This window comes from Kwoniella botswanensis, chromosome 1 (assembly GCF_036426115.1).
Source record: "Kwoniella botswanensis chromosome 1, complete sequence".
In the NCBI taxonomy this organism is placed as follows: domain Eukaryota; kingdom Fungi; phylum Basidiomycota; class Tremellomycetes; order Tremellales; family Cryptococcaceae; genus Kwoniella; species Kwoniella botswanensis.
Window position 1 is genome coordinate 4,179,464 of NC_088599.1, and position 16,259 is coordinate 4,195,722.

General features: G+C 46.3%; 8 protein-coding genes across 8 annotated transcripts; 7 read left to right on the top strand and 1 right to left on the bottom strand.

The window, feature by feature from the left end:
- Positions 1-301: 301 nt before the first annotated feature.
- Positions 302-2,522, top strand: L199_001585 (uncharacterized protein; the record flags this gene model as incomplete). Its single annotated transcript, XM_064887338.1, has 6 exons — positions 302-590; positions 651-974; positions 1,028-1,144; positions 1,200-1,898; positions 1,964-2,265; positions 2,328-2,522. 6 exons carry the CDS (start codon positions 302-304, stop codon positions 2,520-2,522), a joined length of 1,926 nt encoding a protein of 641 aa, XP_064743410.1.
- Positions 2,523-4,197: 1,675 nt separating this feature from the next.
- L199_001586 (uncharacterized protein) lies at positions 4,198-6,216 on the top strand (the record flags this gene model as incomplete). Its single annotated transcript, XM_064887339.1, has 12 exons — positions 4,198-4,290; positions 4,340-4,461; positions 4,520-4,651; positions 4,788-4,817; positions 4,866-4,971; positions 5,060-5,144; positions 5,358-5,413; positions 5,464-5,590; positions 5,655-5,759; positions 5,806-5,814; positions 5,863-5,945; positions 5,995-6,216. The coding sequence occupies 12 exons, from the start codon at positions 4,198-4,200 to the stop codon at positions 6,214-6,216; spliced, it is 1,170 nt and encodes a 389-aa protein (XP_064743411.1).
- A 661-nt stretch (positions 6,217-6,877) lies between these two features.
- Positions 6,878-9,007, top strand: L199_001587 (uncharacterized protein; the record flags this gene model as incomplete). The annotated part of the gene is made up of 5 exons (XM_064887340.1): positions 6,878-7,153; positions 7,209-7,815; positions 7,882-8,073; positions 8,134-8,282; positions 8,351-9,007. 5 exons carry the CDS (start codon positions 6,878-6,880, stop codon positions 9,005-9,007), a joined length of 1,881 nt encoding a protein of 626 aa, XP_064743412.1.
- A 332-nt stretch (positions 9,008-9,339) lies between these two features.
- Positions 9,340-11,373, top strand: L199_001588 (uncharacterized protein; the record flags this gene model as incomplete). Its single annotated transcript, XM_064887341.1, has 10 exons — positions 9,340-9,613; positions 9,688-9,727; positions 9,795-9,893; positions 9,946-10,097; positions 10,169-10,250; positions 10,306-10,653; positions 10,731-10,900; positions 10,970-10,977; positions 11,048-11,224; positions 11,290-11,373. 10 exons carry the CDS (start codon positions 9,340-9,342, stop codon positions 11,371-11,373), a joined length of 1,434 nt encoding a protein of 477 aa, XP_064743413.1.
- Positions 11,374-11,871: 498 nt separating this feature from the next.
- On the top strand, positions 11,872-12,138 carry L199_001589 (uncharacterized protein; the record flags this gene model as incomplete). Its single annotated transcript, XM_064887342.1, has 1 exon — positions 11,872-12,138. The coding sequence occupies one exon, from the start codon at positions 11,872-11,874 to the stop codon at positions 12,136-12,138; it is 267 nt and encodes an 88-aa protein (XP_064743414.1).
- A 132-nt stretch (positions 12,139-12,270) lies between these two features.
- Positions 12,271-12,923, top strand: L199_001590 (uncharacterized protein; the record flags this gene model as incomplete). The annotated part of the gene is made up of 2 exons (XM_064887343.1): positions 12,271-12,670; positions 12,730-12,923. The coding sequence occupies 2 exons, from the start codon at positions 12,271-12,273 to the stop codon at positions 12,921-12,923; spliced, it is 594 nt and encodes a 197-aa protein (XP_064743415.1).
- A 307-nt stretch (positions 12,924-13,230) lies between these two features.
- L199_001591 (uncharacterized protein) lies at positions 13,231-14,581 on the top strand (the record flags this gene model as incomplete). Its single annotated transcript, XM_064887344.1, has 3 exons — positions 13,231-13,865; positions 13,941-14,308; positions 14,379-14,581. The coding sequence occupies 3 exons, from the start codon at positions 13,231-13,233 to the stop codon at positions 14,579-14,581; spliced, it is 1,206 nt and encodes a 401-aa protein (XP_064743416.1).
- Positions 14,582-14,755: 174 nt separating this feature from the next.
- L199_001592 (uncharacterized protein) lies at positions 14,756-15,757 on the bottom strand (the record flags this gene model as incomplete). The annotated part of the gene is made up of 6 exons (XM_064887345.1): positions 14,756-14,852; positions 15,035-15,136; positions 15,262-15,336; positions 15,403-15,499; positions 15,577-15,613; positions 15,674-15,757. The coding sequence occupies 6 exons, from the start codon at positions 15,755-15,757 to the stop codon at positions 14,756-14,758; spliced, it is 492 nt and encodes a 163-aa protein (XP_064743417.1).
- Between the last annotated feature and the right edge of the window lie 502 nt (positions 15,758-16,259).

Sequence of the window (16,259 nt, forward strand, 5' to 3'; positions counted from 1 at the left end):
ATCGTGTCTAGCTGTGTTACACACATAAAGGAATACTTTCGAGTTCTCCAAGTCATATCAGATAAGGCAAACAATAAGGAGCAGACAGAGCTCCTCAGCACAGTAAGGTCACTTCGTCGAAAGACCCTGGACCTTATCAGATTACGGCCGACGTTTTTCTCGGAACGAAGGATGAAATTTGGATACAAAGAAGGATGGAAAAAATTTTAGAACAAAAAATCAGATAACAGAGATATATAAACGTGATTCTTCGCCCGGGTCAACTGTTGTAATCACCCATTCTCTCAAGAAGCTCACAACAATGTCAGCTCACCCAACTGAACAGCCTGTTGTTCCCGCACTCGGGGCTAGACCGTCGACTTCTTCACTCGATGCCTCTGACGGTCGTGCGAACGAGGACAAGAATTCTCACCACGACGAAAAAGATGGCTCTCAGGCTGAAGATGGATTCACCAAGAAGGAAACTCATAGCATTGGTAGCAAGTCTAAAGGTGTCATAGGGATGGAAGCCTTGCAAAGCAAGATGAACACCCGATGGCGAATCGTCCTGTATACCTTCTTCATGTTTGCATCTTACAGTTTGAGCTTGGGTGAGTCCTGAGCTTGGTTGACCTTTCGGCGACTCGGCTAACAACGGGATCTTACTATAGATCAAAGCACCGCTACCGTCTACCTCAACTATGCAGTCTCGAAAGGTTTCAAATTGCACTCTCTACAAGCCTCTGTCTCCGTCGTCACGTCGATTTTTTCCGCCATGGCGCCCACTCCCATCGCCAAGTTTGCCGATTACTTTGGTCGTGTATATGCAGAAGTAGCCTGCCTGATCTTCTACACCGTCGGACAAGCTGTCATGGCTTCCGCAAAAGGCATTGTGCAGTTTTCAGCTGGTAGTGCCATCCACACTTTGGGTATCGCCGGCTTGTTTATGCTGCACAATATTGTCATTTCCGATATCTCATCACTGAGAAACAGATGTAAGTCTCTATATGGGTCGAAACTGAGGATGATGCTGATCAGGCCTTCGTAGATTGGTGGCACGTCGCTCCCTCGGTACCTCAAGTTTTCAATTCCATTCTGGGTGCTGATGTTGCGAAGTCCATGCTGGGTTATGGGAACGAGTATACCTCGTGGCGATGGGGTATCGGTGAGCCTGCTTAGCATCATGTGCCTGTGTATCTCAATCTGACGCCCTTCCATAGCCATGTTTTGTATCCTCATCCCACCGATCATTGCCCCTATCATCATCACGTTGTGGCGAGGCACTCGACCAGAAAGAGCGGTTCGGGAACAGCTCAAAGAGATCAAAAAGGAGAGAGCCGCTCGAATGCCTTTAAGTGAGCGTTTCTGGGTCGACGCCAAAGAATTCTTCTGGAAACTCGATGTCATCGGTCTTGTCCTCTTCGTGGCCGGTATCGGATTGTTCCTCGTCACCTTGACCTTAGCAAACTCTCGATACCGAAAGTGGAGTGACGCACATACTATCGCCCAGCTCGTTGTCGGTGTCGTCATCACCATCGGTTTCGTCATTTGGGAACGATGGTTCGCCCCAATCCCTTTGGTTCCATTCGCTTTGATGAAACGGAAGACTGTGGTCGGCTGCTGTCTTCTCGCATTGTTGTATCCTCTCGCTGGTCGATGTGTTGCCGTCTACCTCTATACATACCTGCAAGTTGCCGCTAATCAGTCTCAGCTCTCTGCCACTCGAATTACCAACTTCCCATCCATTGGTGGTTGGGTTACAGCTGTTTTGGGCGCTTTGATCGCAAGGAGATTCAGAGTTCTCAAGCCCATCATCATCTTTGGTATGGCTTTAGAGACTCTGGCAACCGGGCTAATGCTCAAATACAGGACTAGTCACAGCTCGCAAGGCGAACTAGCTATAGTCCAAGTCTTACGAGGTGAGTAGAGGGATCGAACACCGGCATACCAGATCAGGGAGACTGATATATGTCTGATTGTGCAGGTGCTGCCACCGGCTTCATTTCCTACCCCATCCAAGCTCTTCTCCAAGCCGCTGCGCCTCATGAACACCTTGCTATTGTTACTGCAGGATGGCTTGCAATCTACTACGTTGCCATGGCAGTTGGCGCGGCTATCGCTGGTGCTATGTGGACCAACATTGTCCCTAACAAGCTTACCGAATACCTTCAAGGAAATGCTACACTCGCTGCGGCTGCTTATAGTGATCCCCTGACATACGCGACCAAATGGCCAGTCGGTACTTGGCAACGAGACGGAGTGGGGCGTGCACAAGATGATGCACAAGTGAGTAGATTTTCTTTCAGCTGAAGCCAAGTCGTAGCAGCCGCTAACATGTGGTCATACAGCGAGCCATGGTCATCGTTGGAACTGTCATTTCGTTCGTCGGTCTTCTCGCCTCCATCTTTCTACTCGAAAACCTCCGTCTTACGGATGCTGTATCGCTCGAGGAATCTGAGCAATATGTTACAGAGGCTGAAAAGAAGCAGAAGAAGGCTCTGACACTCGCCGTTGTCAAAGATGGGCCCGTCCCAGCTCAATAGAGTAATATTTGAAAGTCACGTGCATTTCCAGATACACATCTTTAAACTACAGGATCCTCTTGATTTTTTTTAGCATGCAGAGATAGATGATAGACATGCTTAATGCAGCGCGCTTGTCGTGAACCTAATGGTTTAAGGAGTGAAGGTCCAGTGAATGACAGCAGTGAGATTGTCATGTCGGCTGCCTCCACGACAAGGTATATTGATATATCAAGTTACGTAACGGATAACGACTTCGGTCATTGACAACGATATCGGTCGATATCGTTGGAAGAACATGGAGATAGTAGGATATAGGAGAAGGATAGGATTTATTGTAGATATCATTCAACTTCGTTCATTCAACTTCTACAATGGACATTGGACTTTTAGGATAATTAGATATATATATCCTCTCTAATTTCGTATTCATGCTGTTTCCCCTCATGAATTCTCAATTGTTGTCTTGTCTTACTATTATTTGATATCACGAGTCACTTTGCACTTCAGTACCTCCTCAAGGCTACAACGTCTATTGTCCCCTTGGAAGTCATACCTCTCTAGCTGAGTACTTCGTTTCTTTAGCTAGGATATCGTACAAGTCTTAACGATATCCGGGTTAGTCCAACGATCTCGTTGGTCATTCAACGACCTCGTTGGTCTATTATTATACTTCGGTTAGATTATTATATCTTCCGTCGTCTCTTATCATCTGCTCGCCTATTTAGGCCGTCTCCTATATGATTAAGGCCGTCTACTGAGGTCTTAGTTAGATCATCGTGACAGAGATGGACATTTGGCTTCATAGGATAGCGGAGAGATCCCTCCCGATCGACACAGCCCTCATCATGCACCTTCGCCAACGAGCCATACCATAACCGAGCTATATAGAATTTGCCGCTGCTACGCTTATCGATATCTCTCCAGTGTATGTAAAACGAAAATTGTGCCACTTCTTCATTATTGTCTTGTTCCAGTGGAGATGCCCTTCTTGATGTCCCATAAACAACCAAACTCAGTTGGTCATGGAGCTTACATCGATCGTAATCTGTGTTTGGGATTCACGGCCCGCAACAGGCACCCATGCCAAGAAGTCAATGGTCTCCAGCGGGAGTCGTAACTTGACTTGATGCCAAGAAAACCCGACGACGTGATAAGAGTCGCCACATTCCGCTGCATTGCAGCGGCTGGCGCTTTGCCAAAACTACGAGTTGATCACTGTTCATCATTTACCTTGTGACAACCAAGACTAGGGTGCATATCAACAACCGGGCACTCACCCTCCCCGCCGCACACAGCATATCAATCAACATGCAAAGCTGACAAAGTTTCGCCGGCCCGTAAAAATGTTGCAAGGTTTGTCTAAATTTGCCTTTTTGAGTTGCTGCCAAGCTCTACTGGCCTCACCACCACCATCAAAACGTTCTGTCTTTCTCCTGACAACGGTCATCAATCATACGCCTCATAGGACGGCCCGAGGGGTCTCCAAGACTTGATGCACGTCTCCAAAAGTCTCGATGCATTCCATTCCACGATCCGTGATGGCATTCATTGCATCGTCGGCCCGCTCTACTTTGAGGCAGTCGAGTGTGGACCGTCTAACATATAAATAGCAAAGGGTGTGGCTTCCCAAGAATACCATGAGTGAATGGCAACTTCGCTCTCTAGAGTCACTTAACAAGTACCGATCGTCAAGATGCCACAACAGACTTCTATATGGCAACATTCTCGAGCTTACGTTCTCGCTCTAGCGGCCTTCATGGGCATTTTCATGTTCGGATATGACACTGTTAGTTTAGTATCCTTGTGCCAACCGACTGTAGCTCACTCCTTCTCAGGGTCTTGGGGGTGGTTTGATTGTCCTTCCAAGTTTCCTCAGAGATTTCGATATGTTAGATCTCGACGCTGAAGCTTTGGCAAACCGAAAGGGAAATGTCGTGTCAATTCTTCAAGGAGGATGGTAAGTATAACCATTATTCAACAGCTGTAGACTCAAAGGTTGATATGTTTGGGATTAGTCTCGCTGGAGCTTTGTTAGCTGCACCTCTTACCGATCGTATCGGTCGTCAAAAATGTCTCATCGTCAACTGTTTCGCATTTCTGCTTGGTGCAAGTTTGATGACCGCCTCTCCTGGTAATCTTGAAAATGTGTACGTTCGCGTTCGTGTCGAAATAGACCGCTGGTGGCAGGCTGACCGGCTTTACAATTTACGGTGGTCGACTTACTGTTGGGCTCGGTGTGGGAGCCATGTCAATGGTTTGTCCCACTTACGTCTCCGAGCTTAGTCCCAAACACATTCGAGGAAGAATCACTGGGTGAGTGTACAACAACAGTCATTGAGATGTGACTGACGTCTACAACAGGCTGTTCCAGGTCATCGTAGCTTCATACTGGATCACCTACGGCGTACAATTCATGAAGCCTACTTCAGCACAATGGCGAATACCGGTTGGTTTCCAGCTTGTTCCCGTCGGTTTGATGCTTTGCGTCTTGCCCTTTAAGATAGAATCCCCTCGTTGGCTTGCGACCCATCACAAGGATGAGCTCGCCCTGAAAGACCTCTATCGATGACGAGGAAACCAGAGCCGAATTCGAGGAGATCGTCGCTTCTGTCGCTGAAGAAGAGGCAGTCACAGGTGGTCGTACATGGAAAGAAGCGTTCATACCTGGAAATCGAATTCGATTCTTCATTGCTTTCGCCATCTTCACCTTCCAGCAATGGTCAGATTAGTGTCAGATTCTTCACTATTTCATGCGAAGTTGTCCAGAGGTGGAATTAATTTCCATTTCTATGTCATAGGCCAGAACAGTATAAATTATAAACTATTATGCGCCTGACATATTCAAATCGATAGGAATCAAGGGAGCTAGCACTAGTTTACTTGCTTCGGGTATTTATGGTATTGTCAAGGTGTGTGCCAAGGCTGAATAGTCGAGGTTCGAAGAGTGACATAGTTGTAGATTGATGCCACAGCTATCTTTATTTTTTTCGGTATCAAACGATTTGGTAGAAGACGGTCCCTGACAATCGGTCTTGGATTAATGAGCTTGTTTCTCTGGATCATTGGTGCCATCTTCAATACCCACCGTGGGTCTACGCTTTTGAAAAGAGAAAAAAAGGGATCACAACGAAGCACTGATATTATTTGCAGCTCCCGATGCAAACGCCGCTAAACCCTCTGGCGCATCCATCGGTATGGCCGCATGTATCTATCTATTCGTCATTCCGTACTGTTTCGCAGTTGGGCCTGTGCCATGTAAGTTGAATGAGGGTTGGATACATAGGTTAAGGTGACCGCTCAGGGGTGAACTGTGCGGAGATCTTCAACAACCGAACTCGATCATAAAGTCTGATGACAGCGAGTGCCACTCAATGGCTATGGAATTTGATCGTCTCGAGGTTCACTCCCAACATTGTACTGTCGTTGAAGCATGCAGGTGTAGTAAATTGACCTTTGCTCTTGCACATTCATCACTGACTCGATCTGTCAGTTCTTTTTCTTCGCGTCTATCAACATCTTCGCGACCATTGCCGCTTTCTTCCTTCCTGAGACAAAAGGTCTAGCCCTCGAAGATATGGACGTTCTCTTCGGTCTGATTGACGCTGATCAAAGACGAGCCGATCTCGCTAGAGCAGAGGCGGGAAGAAGTATTGAAAAGGATGATGATCTGCTCGATGAGAAGCCGGGAGACACCAAGATCGAGCGGGTCTAGCCGGCAGAAGCTGATGTACTGTGGGAAAGGGGTCCGAGGTGTGGTGTAAGGGAAGATGAGCATTGGGAGATGTTGAATTGATGAGGATCTTGGATCTTTCCTCAATGGACATCGACTTCCACCTCGATGAATGGCATGGGTGAACATTTTTCTCCGGGATTTGTCCGGGATTTGTATCGTGTAAGGGGACTTGCGAGTGCTGATTTAATTCGGGTTTGTTATGCGTTTGTAATGCGTTTGTAATGCGGTTGTGATCGGTCTGTAGTTGGCACGTCAATCGATTTGTAATGATCTATTAGACCATTACAAAATCAATCTATGTACACTGCATATGTCAACAAGGTTGTGTATATACAAGGATGCATTCTATCACCAGCCATATACCCAATGCATTCCACAATTCACATCCTCTTCTAACCATCTCATTACGTTGAGAGTACCTTTGTCGGCCCTACTGCGAGTAAGCTATCTCTTATTACCAGAATAGGAACTTTGATCATGAATGGGATCTGCTCAACAACTTACGCCTGTTGTCGGACCGGCGGAGGATTGAAAAGCACCGACGGTGATTTATAGCAAGGTATAAATAACCATTCATCCATCCATCCATGATGCATCCCCAATCTCAAATTCACCCCCACGTTCATCCTACACCCCTACCATGTCAGCGCCCTACTTCCTGGGACTGGACGCATCCACACAGTCACTCAAAGCCTCCTTGCTTTCGGTCAACCTGGACGTAAAGTCAGAATGTAGTATACATTTCGACACCGACCTGCCTCATTATGGTACCAAGGGAGGAGTATTGTTCGGGGAGAAGGGGGAGGTACATTCACCCGTCCTGATGCTGGTAGAAGCTATGGATATGCTGTTCGACAAGATAAAGAACGCTGGATGGGAAGTGGACAACATCAGAGGTGTGGCTGCAGCTGGCCAGGTGAGTTATAGCTAACTTGCTTCATACCTATGAAGGCTGAATTGATAGGGATTAGCAACACGCTTCCATCTATTGGTCCGAATCGTCCTCTCAACTCCTCTCATCGCCTGACCCCTCCTCACCGCTCCTTTCCCAGCTCAGCACAGCCTTCTCCCGACCAATCATTCCCAACTGGCAAGATTCATCTACTACACGTGAATGTCGAGCACTAGAAGAAGGTGTAGGAGGTCAAGAAGCTCTTGCACAGATCACAGGATCAAAGGCCCACGAGAGGTTCACAGGCGCTCAGATTATGCGATTCAGACGTATTGATCCAGCTGCGTACGATGAAACGGATCGGATTAGTCTGGTCAGTAGTGCTGTCACCACACTGCTATGCTTGGATGGGGAAGTCAAGGGGATAGACGAGAGTGATGCTTGTGGGATGAATCTCTGGTCTATGAACAAGGAAGAGCGAGGTTGGTCTGAAGAGCTACTCGAGGTCATAGCTGGGACGGAAGGAGTTGAAGAACTTGCTAGAAAGTTGGGCAAGGTGGAAAGTGACGGAGGAAAGGTTGTGGGGCATATCGGCAGGTGGTATGTCGAGAGATATGGCTTTAGTCCGGAATGTCTGGTGTTTCCCGGTACAGGAGATAATCCAGCTACCTTTCTGAGTTTAACTTGTGAGTGAACACGATACGCTTTATACCGCCGTAGCGATTCATTGCTAACCATGCGATGCGATTTAGTGAGAGAAAGTGAAGGTTTGATCTCACTAGGCACATCCGATGTCGTCCTGGTCTCCACTAGCAATTATCATCCTCATCCGGAACATCACGCTTTCTTCCATCCTGCTCAGATAGCTCCACCGAGTGTACAAGACAATGAGAAAAGGGAAGGTGCAGAATCATTAAGGTATTTCAACATGCTGGTGTATAAGAGTGAGTAGCCATCTTCACATTCGAGATTTCACGCGAGCTCACCTCTTTTCGACAATGCAGACGGCTCTTTGACTCGTCAACATGTACGAGATCTGTACTTCGACAAATCATGGGAGGCGTTCAATGCAGCTGTTGAAGCGTTGCGTCCTAAATCAGTTGAAGATTTGCCTGCAAAAGCTGCTTTCTGGTGGTTGCTTCCGGATATAGTGGTGCGGATCTCATTCTGCTCAACTGACATGCAAGATGCTCTTCAATGCTGACTGTCTGACCGTATTAGCCTCATGGCGCTCACGGTATATACAAGTACATCACCGACCCCTCAGTCGGCTCCTACTTCGAAGTTGAGACAGCAAAGCGAGTGAAAGAATTCGAGAATGTCCAACAAGAAGCTTTGGCGATACTAGAGTCTCAGTTACTCAACTATCGATCAAGGTCTTCATCGATACTGGAAGAATCTCCTGATCCATCTTTCCCTTCTACGGCCGGTATTGAAATCTCCCTACCTCGTTTAACCAGAGTCTATGCTACTGGAGGAGCGAGTGCAAACCGCACGATCCTATCACTTATGGCTGATGTGTTGTGTACCCAGATATGTAAGAATGTAGATTTCCTAGATGGAGAATGGAGGGACGTACAGTGGAACTCTTGCAGTGTCGGTGTAGCCTACAAGGCCAGATGGGGTTGGGAAAGAACGAGACAGGGTCGAGAGTGGATAAGCTTCGACCAAGTGATTCAGGAGTGCAGGGACGAACGAAGAAGGATCAGAGGTGGACAAGGTCAAGGTCAAGGTCAAGAGGTTGATTTAGCAGAGGAAGGTATAAGGGTAATCGCCACCCCGGGTGAAGGGGCTAGGGCGTATGAGAGAAGGGTGGAATGGTGGAGGGAACTGGAGGCGAAAGCCTTGGAAGATCAGCAAAAAGACGAGATGCAGTGAAAGCAACAATGCAAGTTACCAGCCTGGGATGTATTAAAGGGTGGATGAACGCCGTATATTTACATGAGTGAACATCCTCAACGTCAATGATCCAGTTTACAACGTGCGATGATATGGAGTGCTTGTATCTTGCATGCGTTGACAGATCTCTTCCCAGGAACGCTGATAAGAGAATGATCACGTATCAATTCGTGATCATTCCGCTAGTACGGAAATAACCGAGATGAGAACAAGTCATCGAGGATGTCTTCTTATATATTGTCAGACATGGTACTCGCGATTGCAATCATACTTCTCAAGAGAAAATCCATGTACATTCTCGGCTCGTCACTATGACCATCGCCCCATCCACAGCCCTCCCACCATTCTCCCGAGTGGCGATCATCGGTGCAGGAGGCGCTTCGGGTTTAGCCGCACTCTCTCAACTTCTCGATAAAGGTGCAAAACCGGATCAGATAGTAGGCTACGAAGCTAGAGATACAGCAGGCGGAGTATGGAACTATGATGCGGATGCTGGGGAATGTAAGGTCACTTGGGCCGAAGACGGGAGTCTGGCGTTGCGAACTGAAAAAGAAATTTACGATGCTGGTAGGAATGGTCCAAATGGTACGCGGCGTGTCCATAAAAACGATTGATCGTTCGTGGTCGCTAATCTTATAACAATGGGATATGGGGTTTAGCTATTTATGATGGACTCAGAACAAACCTGCCTCAGGAATGGTAAGTCAACTCAAAAGACCTCATCCGAAACACCGAACAGAGCTAACAGCTGCATGTATACGATTAGCATGACATTCAGAGATGCCCCGCACCCGAAAGGCACCGAGACGTTTCCGACTTATCATCAGATCGCATCTTACCTCCAAGGTTATGCAAAAGATAAAGGGTGAGGCCGGATCAACCTTTCGTATAGACAATGAGCTGATCGTACGTTGTAGACTCTTGTCTCTGATCCGGTTTAAGACTTTGGTGAGGCAAGTCCATCACACGCCTGATACGACAGACACATCGAAACGCTGGACCGTGGTCGTCGAATACGTAGATGGGAAGGGCGAATTTGTCAATGATCTAGAGTACTTTAGCCATATCAGTAAGTGGATTTCATGACCGTATCGTTGCACTGCTTTATCGTGGAATTGAGTTGATCAATATCTGTTATAGTCGTCACCAATGGCCATTTCAATGTCCCTTATGTACCTTCTATACCCGGATTGAGGTCATACAAAGGGCAGATCTTGCATAGGTCAGTCAAGGCCTTACGACTATCTTGAGAAAAAGAAGGCTGATATTGCATGTAGTCGATGGTGGAGGAACCCCAGATCCGTACGAGGTAAAAACATCATAATCGTCGGGTCTCACGCCTCAGGAACCGACATAGCTCGGGATATAGCTTTAGATGATGAGGCCACCGACGCTCAGACTCCGAAGCTTGCAAGGACGATCTATCAGTCAGTAAGAGAGAAAGATCAATCACGACCCAACGACGAAGGGGATGATCAATCGTTGTATCCGAATACAAAATGGAGGGATCACGTGGAGACTGTACCCGAGATTGAGAGGGTTGAGGGTGATTTGGTGTACTTGAAAGGGGGTAAAGTATTGAGTGGAATAGATGTGATATTATTTGCAACTGGGTATCTGTATTCGTAAGTGCACCTGAGCTATCAATGCGTTGACACGGTGTTCCAACTTATCAAAACTATCTTGCGGTATATTACTGCAGTTACCCTTTCTTCTCGCCTGACAAAGCTCCTTTCGATTCCCATCCGATCATCCGATCATCAACCCAGGAAGAAAGAAGTCTATCGGCTGGTCCGGCAAACAGACCTATCAACTTAGACGAAACGGATACGTTCTATGTACCGGATAAGACACTGGCTTTTATAGGGTTGCGTGAGTCTCTTCTTTGCTCAGAGCCGGCTAGATATTTCAGCTAAAACTCCGTTATCTCTGAACCCATAGATCGTTTTGTGAGCATTTCTTTCTTCCAGTACATTCTCCAATGGCCTAGCCTACTGATATGATACTATACTTGATCAGGTCAACCCTCTACCTTTATTTGAACGGTCCGCTCGGCTGATTGCCCATTGTTTCATCAACGGTTCCATCCCGCCCCTACCACCGCTAAAACGAGATTCGGATATACCCGGAGATTTGAATATTGGTCACCCACAAGAATTCGAGAATCAAGATGAATGGTTGAAAGCTATAGGCGATGTGAGTGCTTCTCTTTCATCACGGGGTCAATCGATGTAAGATCGATTGCTGAATGATTGGTGCAGGGAGACGAATGGAAGGTCCCACAGCGATTGAGAGATCTACGAGGGAATGCTATCAAGATCAGGAAGGAGCATCTAGGGTACTGATATAGATCTTTTCACGTGATACAACGGGTTTGCATACATTCCACCATCATTCATGGACTGAAATATGGATTGCAATCATCATTCCAGACCTCTGAGGTCCTCCGCAGCGGTCTTTTTTGACCTCTTTTGATTGGTTGGCTAACAATCGGAATGTCCTTTCATCTCGAGTAAAATCGTTGATGCGGTGCTCACAATGCATTCCGGCACGCTACCCTGATAGAAAGCATAGGCAGCTGGGTCAAGCTTCAGAACGTCACATTGGCTTTTGTTCTTCTCTCCAGACTTACATAAAATTGAACATCCTACGCCACTGAGACAATGTCCTTCCCTCATTTTTGCGGTGAGACGAAAGAGTCCTTATCTGTCTTGAGACCACCAGAAGTAATATCGGACTATACAAACAACTATAAAGATCGAACAATCAGAACCTTCTTACTGAAATGCCCAACAAAATCCAAACGATCAGAATGCGGCAAGATCGGTAAATTGAACATTACAATGCCCAAAAACCCTGATCACATGGGAGAACAACTGAATGGTACTGTCTTTCTGATCAGTATCAAATGTGCGAGCTGTGAAGAATATATGGACTTGGCCAATGATCGTTTCGATCCTGGGAGTTGTAACAGTGTTGTATTGGATAAATCGGGATTGGGTAAGACCGACATTAGTTCTTTTAACTTTGACAAAATCCGTGGTAAATCGTATGTCCCAACAGTTCATGCATCGTTCGAAATCTCTATCGTTGGGTTCAAAACTGACTGAAAAATCGCACTCAGTCTTTTGAGTTATCAATATCATCAGGCTGGCTATCCCTACGGAACTGTGGCAAGCTTCGTGTCATCTAAAGGGAGTTTCTTCCACAATTTCCCGGAAGAACAATCGTGTATCCGCACCATGGTCAGTTACGATTGGTACGATGCTCTTAAAGATTCAAATGAGCGGGGTAAAGGTTTTCACGTGGATAAACCGATAAAACTTAGCTTTTACTTCGTTAATAAGTTTGATCACTCGTATGGTCTCGTCAACCTGAAAGAAGCTTACGATAGAGACAGAGAGAATCATTCTGATCGCTACATTGAAAGTAGTGACATTGCTGAGTTACAAAGTGGTGTTCAAGTTGAGGTACCCCACGGTCACAATCAGGATATCGAAACGATGAGCCAATCCATGTCTGATTCACATTTATATGCTGATACTGCTGAAACACCTGCCACCAGCCCATGGCGAAGATGTTTTGGAAGTTCCAACACAGCAGAGTCTTTCGATCCGAGACGTGCTCCATTGAGTTCAGCATGTGAGTCCATATATCTTAGTTTCTGTAAATCTTCCACTGACCTTTCGGAGTTACATCAGCTCTTCGATATGCGCCACAAGTACCTCGACCTAGCACGCTAACGCTTCGATCTCCTGTGGACGTTTCGGGCCAACATGAGCTCCCTTACAACCCATCGAGTGAGATTCATGAGGTTCCAGGTGATTATGAACGGGTGACAGACTCACAAGGAGGTGGTTATTTCGATCCCGATCAGAATCCATTCGAACAATGAGGAGCCACAATAAATTGGGTTGTAAAGCCAGATTGTACGGCCTATGACGTGTATCACACTGAATACATAGTCCATACACTCGTTAACCTTCCGTGCTGCTCTGATTCTAGTGCAATGAATGGGTATTATGCAGAAATTCATTGCCATGTCTGCATAACCGATGTTGCGTATTACGTGTGCCGCTCGGCAGAGCCACAGAGCTGATCCACAATCAAGGAGATGACCGAGATCGTCATCGAATGAAATTCATCACATTTTATCATCCCATCTCTTGACTTTCCCTCATCAATTATGACTACCCAACTCAATGATTCTACTCTCACCCACTTTCACCCTCAGACAAATACGGCATAGACTGCCCATCAACTCCACTCAACTGCTGCAGAATGTTCGACCTACCCATTCTGCACCTAAACATACAGGTTTACCAGACCCGATCGAATGGTTACCTCTCCCTCGATCACTCTCTCCCCGAAAAGCGTTGATGTTACTTTCCTTACCTGTCCCACCCAAGCATTGGCCATCACACTTGGAGATGGCCTCTCCACTACTTGCTACTGCATCTGCGCACTTCAAGTCGAAGGGAATAGCGGTGAATGCTATATACGATGGAATAGGCGATGACACCTCTTTTGCGGCAGAGGAAGAATATCCAGCGAAAGTATATTGGCCTGATGGATATTCTAGATCATATAACAATTTCAACATGGACAGTATATCGTCGGATGATATTCTCAAAGATCTGGAACACACTGTTAAATCGTTAGATGTTACAAAGTATGAAAAGCCGAAGGAGATACTGGTTTGTACCCATGGATCAAGGGATTGTCGATGTTCTGATAGAGGGGCACCTTTGGTTGAAGCTCTGAGGGAAGAAATAGAACGAAGAGGTGTCTCAGATCGGATACAGGTCAAGGAGATTGCTCATGTGGGTGGACATAAGTGAGTAATTAACAATCAAGACTATTTTACATTCATGCCATATAAGGGAGCTGATGAAGTATGAATTTGGTACAGATATGCAGCGAACGTAATTCTCCTTCCATCACTGGACATGCTCTCGAACCTCACACTTGAACATGCTCCATCCATAATATCACATCTTCTCTCACCCAAACCGAATACGAAGATATGGGCTCACTGGAGAGGTCGATATGGGTTAACAGAGCAGGAACAGGCTCAGATATGGGATAGAGTCAATCCGGAAAAAGGTCAGAACACAGAAAAGGAGGAGGTACACGAGGAGCAGGACAAGGTGGAATTGAGGTTCAAAACTTTTGAAGGTGAATTGAAGGTTGTCAATGCGAAACTTGGGAACAATTTGCTGGAGGTTGGTAAAGAGAATGGCCTACCCTCGTTGGAAGGTGTATGCGGTGGGAATCTGGGTGAGTAATCGATAATAGTCGAGTATCATTCTGGGAATAGGATAGTGATTGTGTTGACCACTATCTGTAGAATGCGCGACGTGCCATCTTTATCTTGCTCCTTCTCCCTCCCCCGCGCCGACCTCCAAACCCTCCGAGGAAGAGGATGATATGCTAGGCTATGCTTTAGGGTACAGGGACGGAGAAAGCAGATTGGGGTGTCAAATCAAAGTGACGAAGGAATTGAGTGAATGGTGTAAACAAGGGGGAGCTATTGGTTTACCTAGATTTTAGATCCAGTTAGAATAGTTCTTATATATTATATACCTGGCATTGCTATATACCACTTTGATTCTTATTCTCTACTCATTACCCATTCTTGTTATCTTCATGTTACATTGGATGCATCATCGTCTATCTCGTGGTCGTCAATCTTATTGAAATTTACAACATGATTATTTGTAAAGACTATGGTCGGACTCCATATCTCGCCATACCCCTTACGTCGTCCAGCAAAGATTGAAGAATCGCTTCCGTCTCATCACCCTGAGAGTATCGCTCGAGACTGTCAGAGAGAGGATATCAGTACAGAGATACTATATGAAGGAAAATGAGTATCGAAAGTTGCATGAGGGGTTCATGACAGGAGAAGTTCGAGGATCGAAGGATGAGCTGCTGAGATGATGATGACCAAAACAATACTACATGATATTCTGACACTAATCAAGACAAGGTTTCTGCACTCACCTCGGTATCAAAGCCACTGCAACTTCCACTTTCTCAGGTCTCAAGTACATTATTTGAGCGATCTCAAACTTGTTCAAAAAGCCAGGTCTTGCTACGAGTGCACTACAGTCCGGCGAGAAGGTGATCAGCTCACAGAGCGACGCAATTCAGTTACCCATAGTGTTTGAGCAAGTCCACTTCGATAATGTCAAGCTGTTAAGTGAGATTCGATACGAGACACCACTCACGTTCTCATACTCTCCGACACCTCCATACTAGCGTTCTGAAATTCATTGACGTATTCTACAGTAGACTTGTACACTCTGAGACAGTACAGTTTGTGAGCTCCAATGTATCGTTGAGCTTGAAACAGACGAATGACGACTCACTTGTTATCTGGTGCAGGAGGGACGTTGGGTGCACTTCTAGCAGCTGCAAGAAGTGTCGATACTTCGGTCAAAGTCAAGGCTTCGCCATCGGCAAATTCTACGGTACATATCATGGTACGACATCAGCTACTGATCACCATCTTTCCAAATTCTGCAGCGTGAGCAGCAGCTCACCCCCAAACTGCAACTTGGTAGCATCCTCCTCAGGTATCTATGACAATAGACGAGTTAGTCTATCTTGTTCATCACCAGAGGAAGGTCCAGCACTCACGGCATGCCGCCTACTCCTGGTGGTCGAAGATGAGCCTGAAGCGGCTGCGTTCGGTCTTGATGATCCCTGGGACTCGTTGACCATGGTTGACTACAGGTGCAATGGGGGATGGTATGGGAGGAAGAAGAAGAGAAAGTCAAGCGTAGGAGGATGTTTTCATAACCTAAACCGGAACCACATCCAATTACGTAACTGCGTCTCCATAGTGTGTCATCTCAGCAACATCGATATCCTTTGTTGTTGCTCTTCTTCTCATTCTACTTCTGACTCTCATTCTTGTTCATACACCATATATTATCATCCTCCGTTACCACCAGATAGTGGTCAATCGAGAACTCAAGCTGGGTAGCATATGTCGGGAAGAGAACAACTGGAATTTATCTCGACACTACCAAAGGACTGTTGTGAGTGAAGATGTCACCATCCAACGTTATTCCCCTTCCCCCTTCCCTTTCGCCCGTACCATCTTCCTTTAAGCTGACTCTGGATAACATGTATAGCCACACATCACGCCGAGATCACATTATACCATAAGTGGAATAGATGGTGGACGTAAAAAGCGTGGTATTGATCAGATAGTCATTCG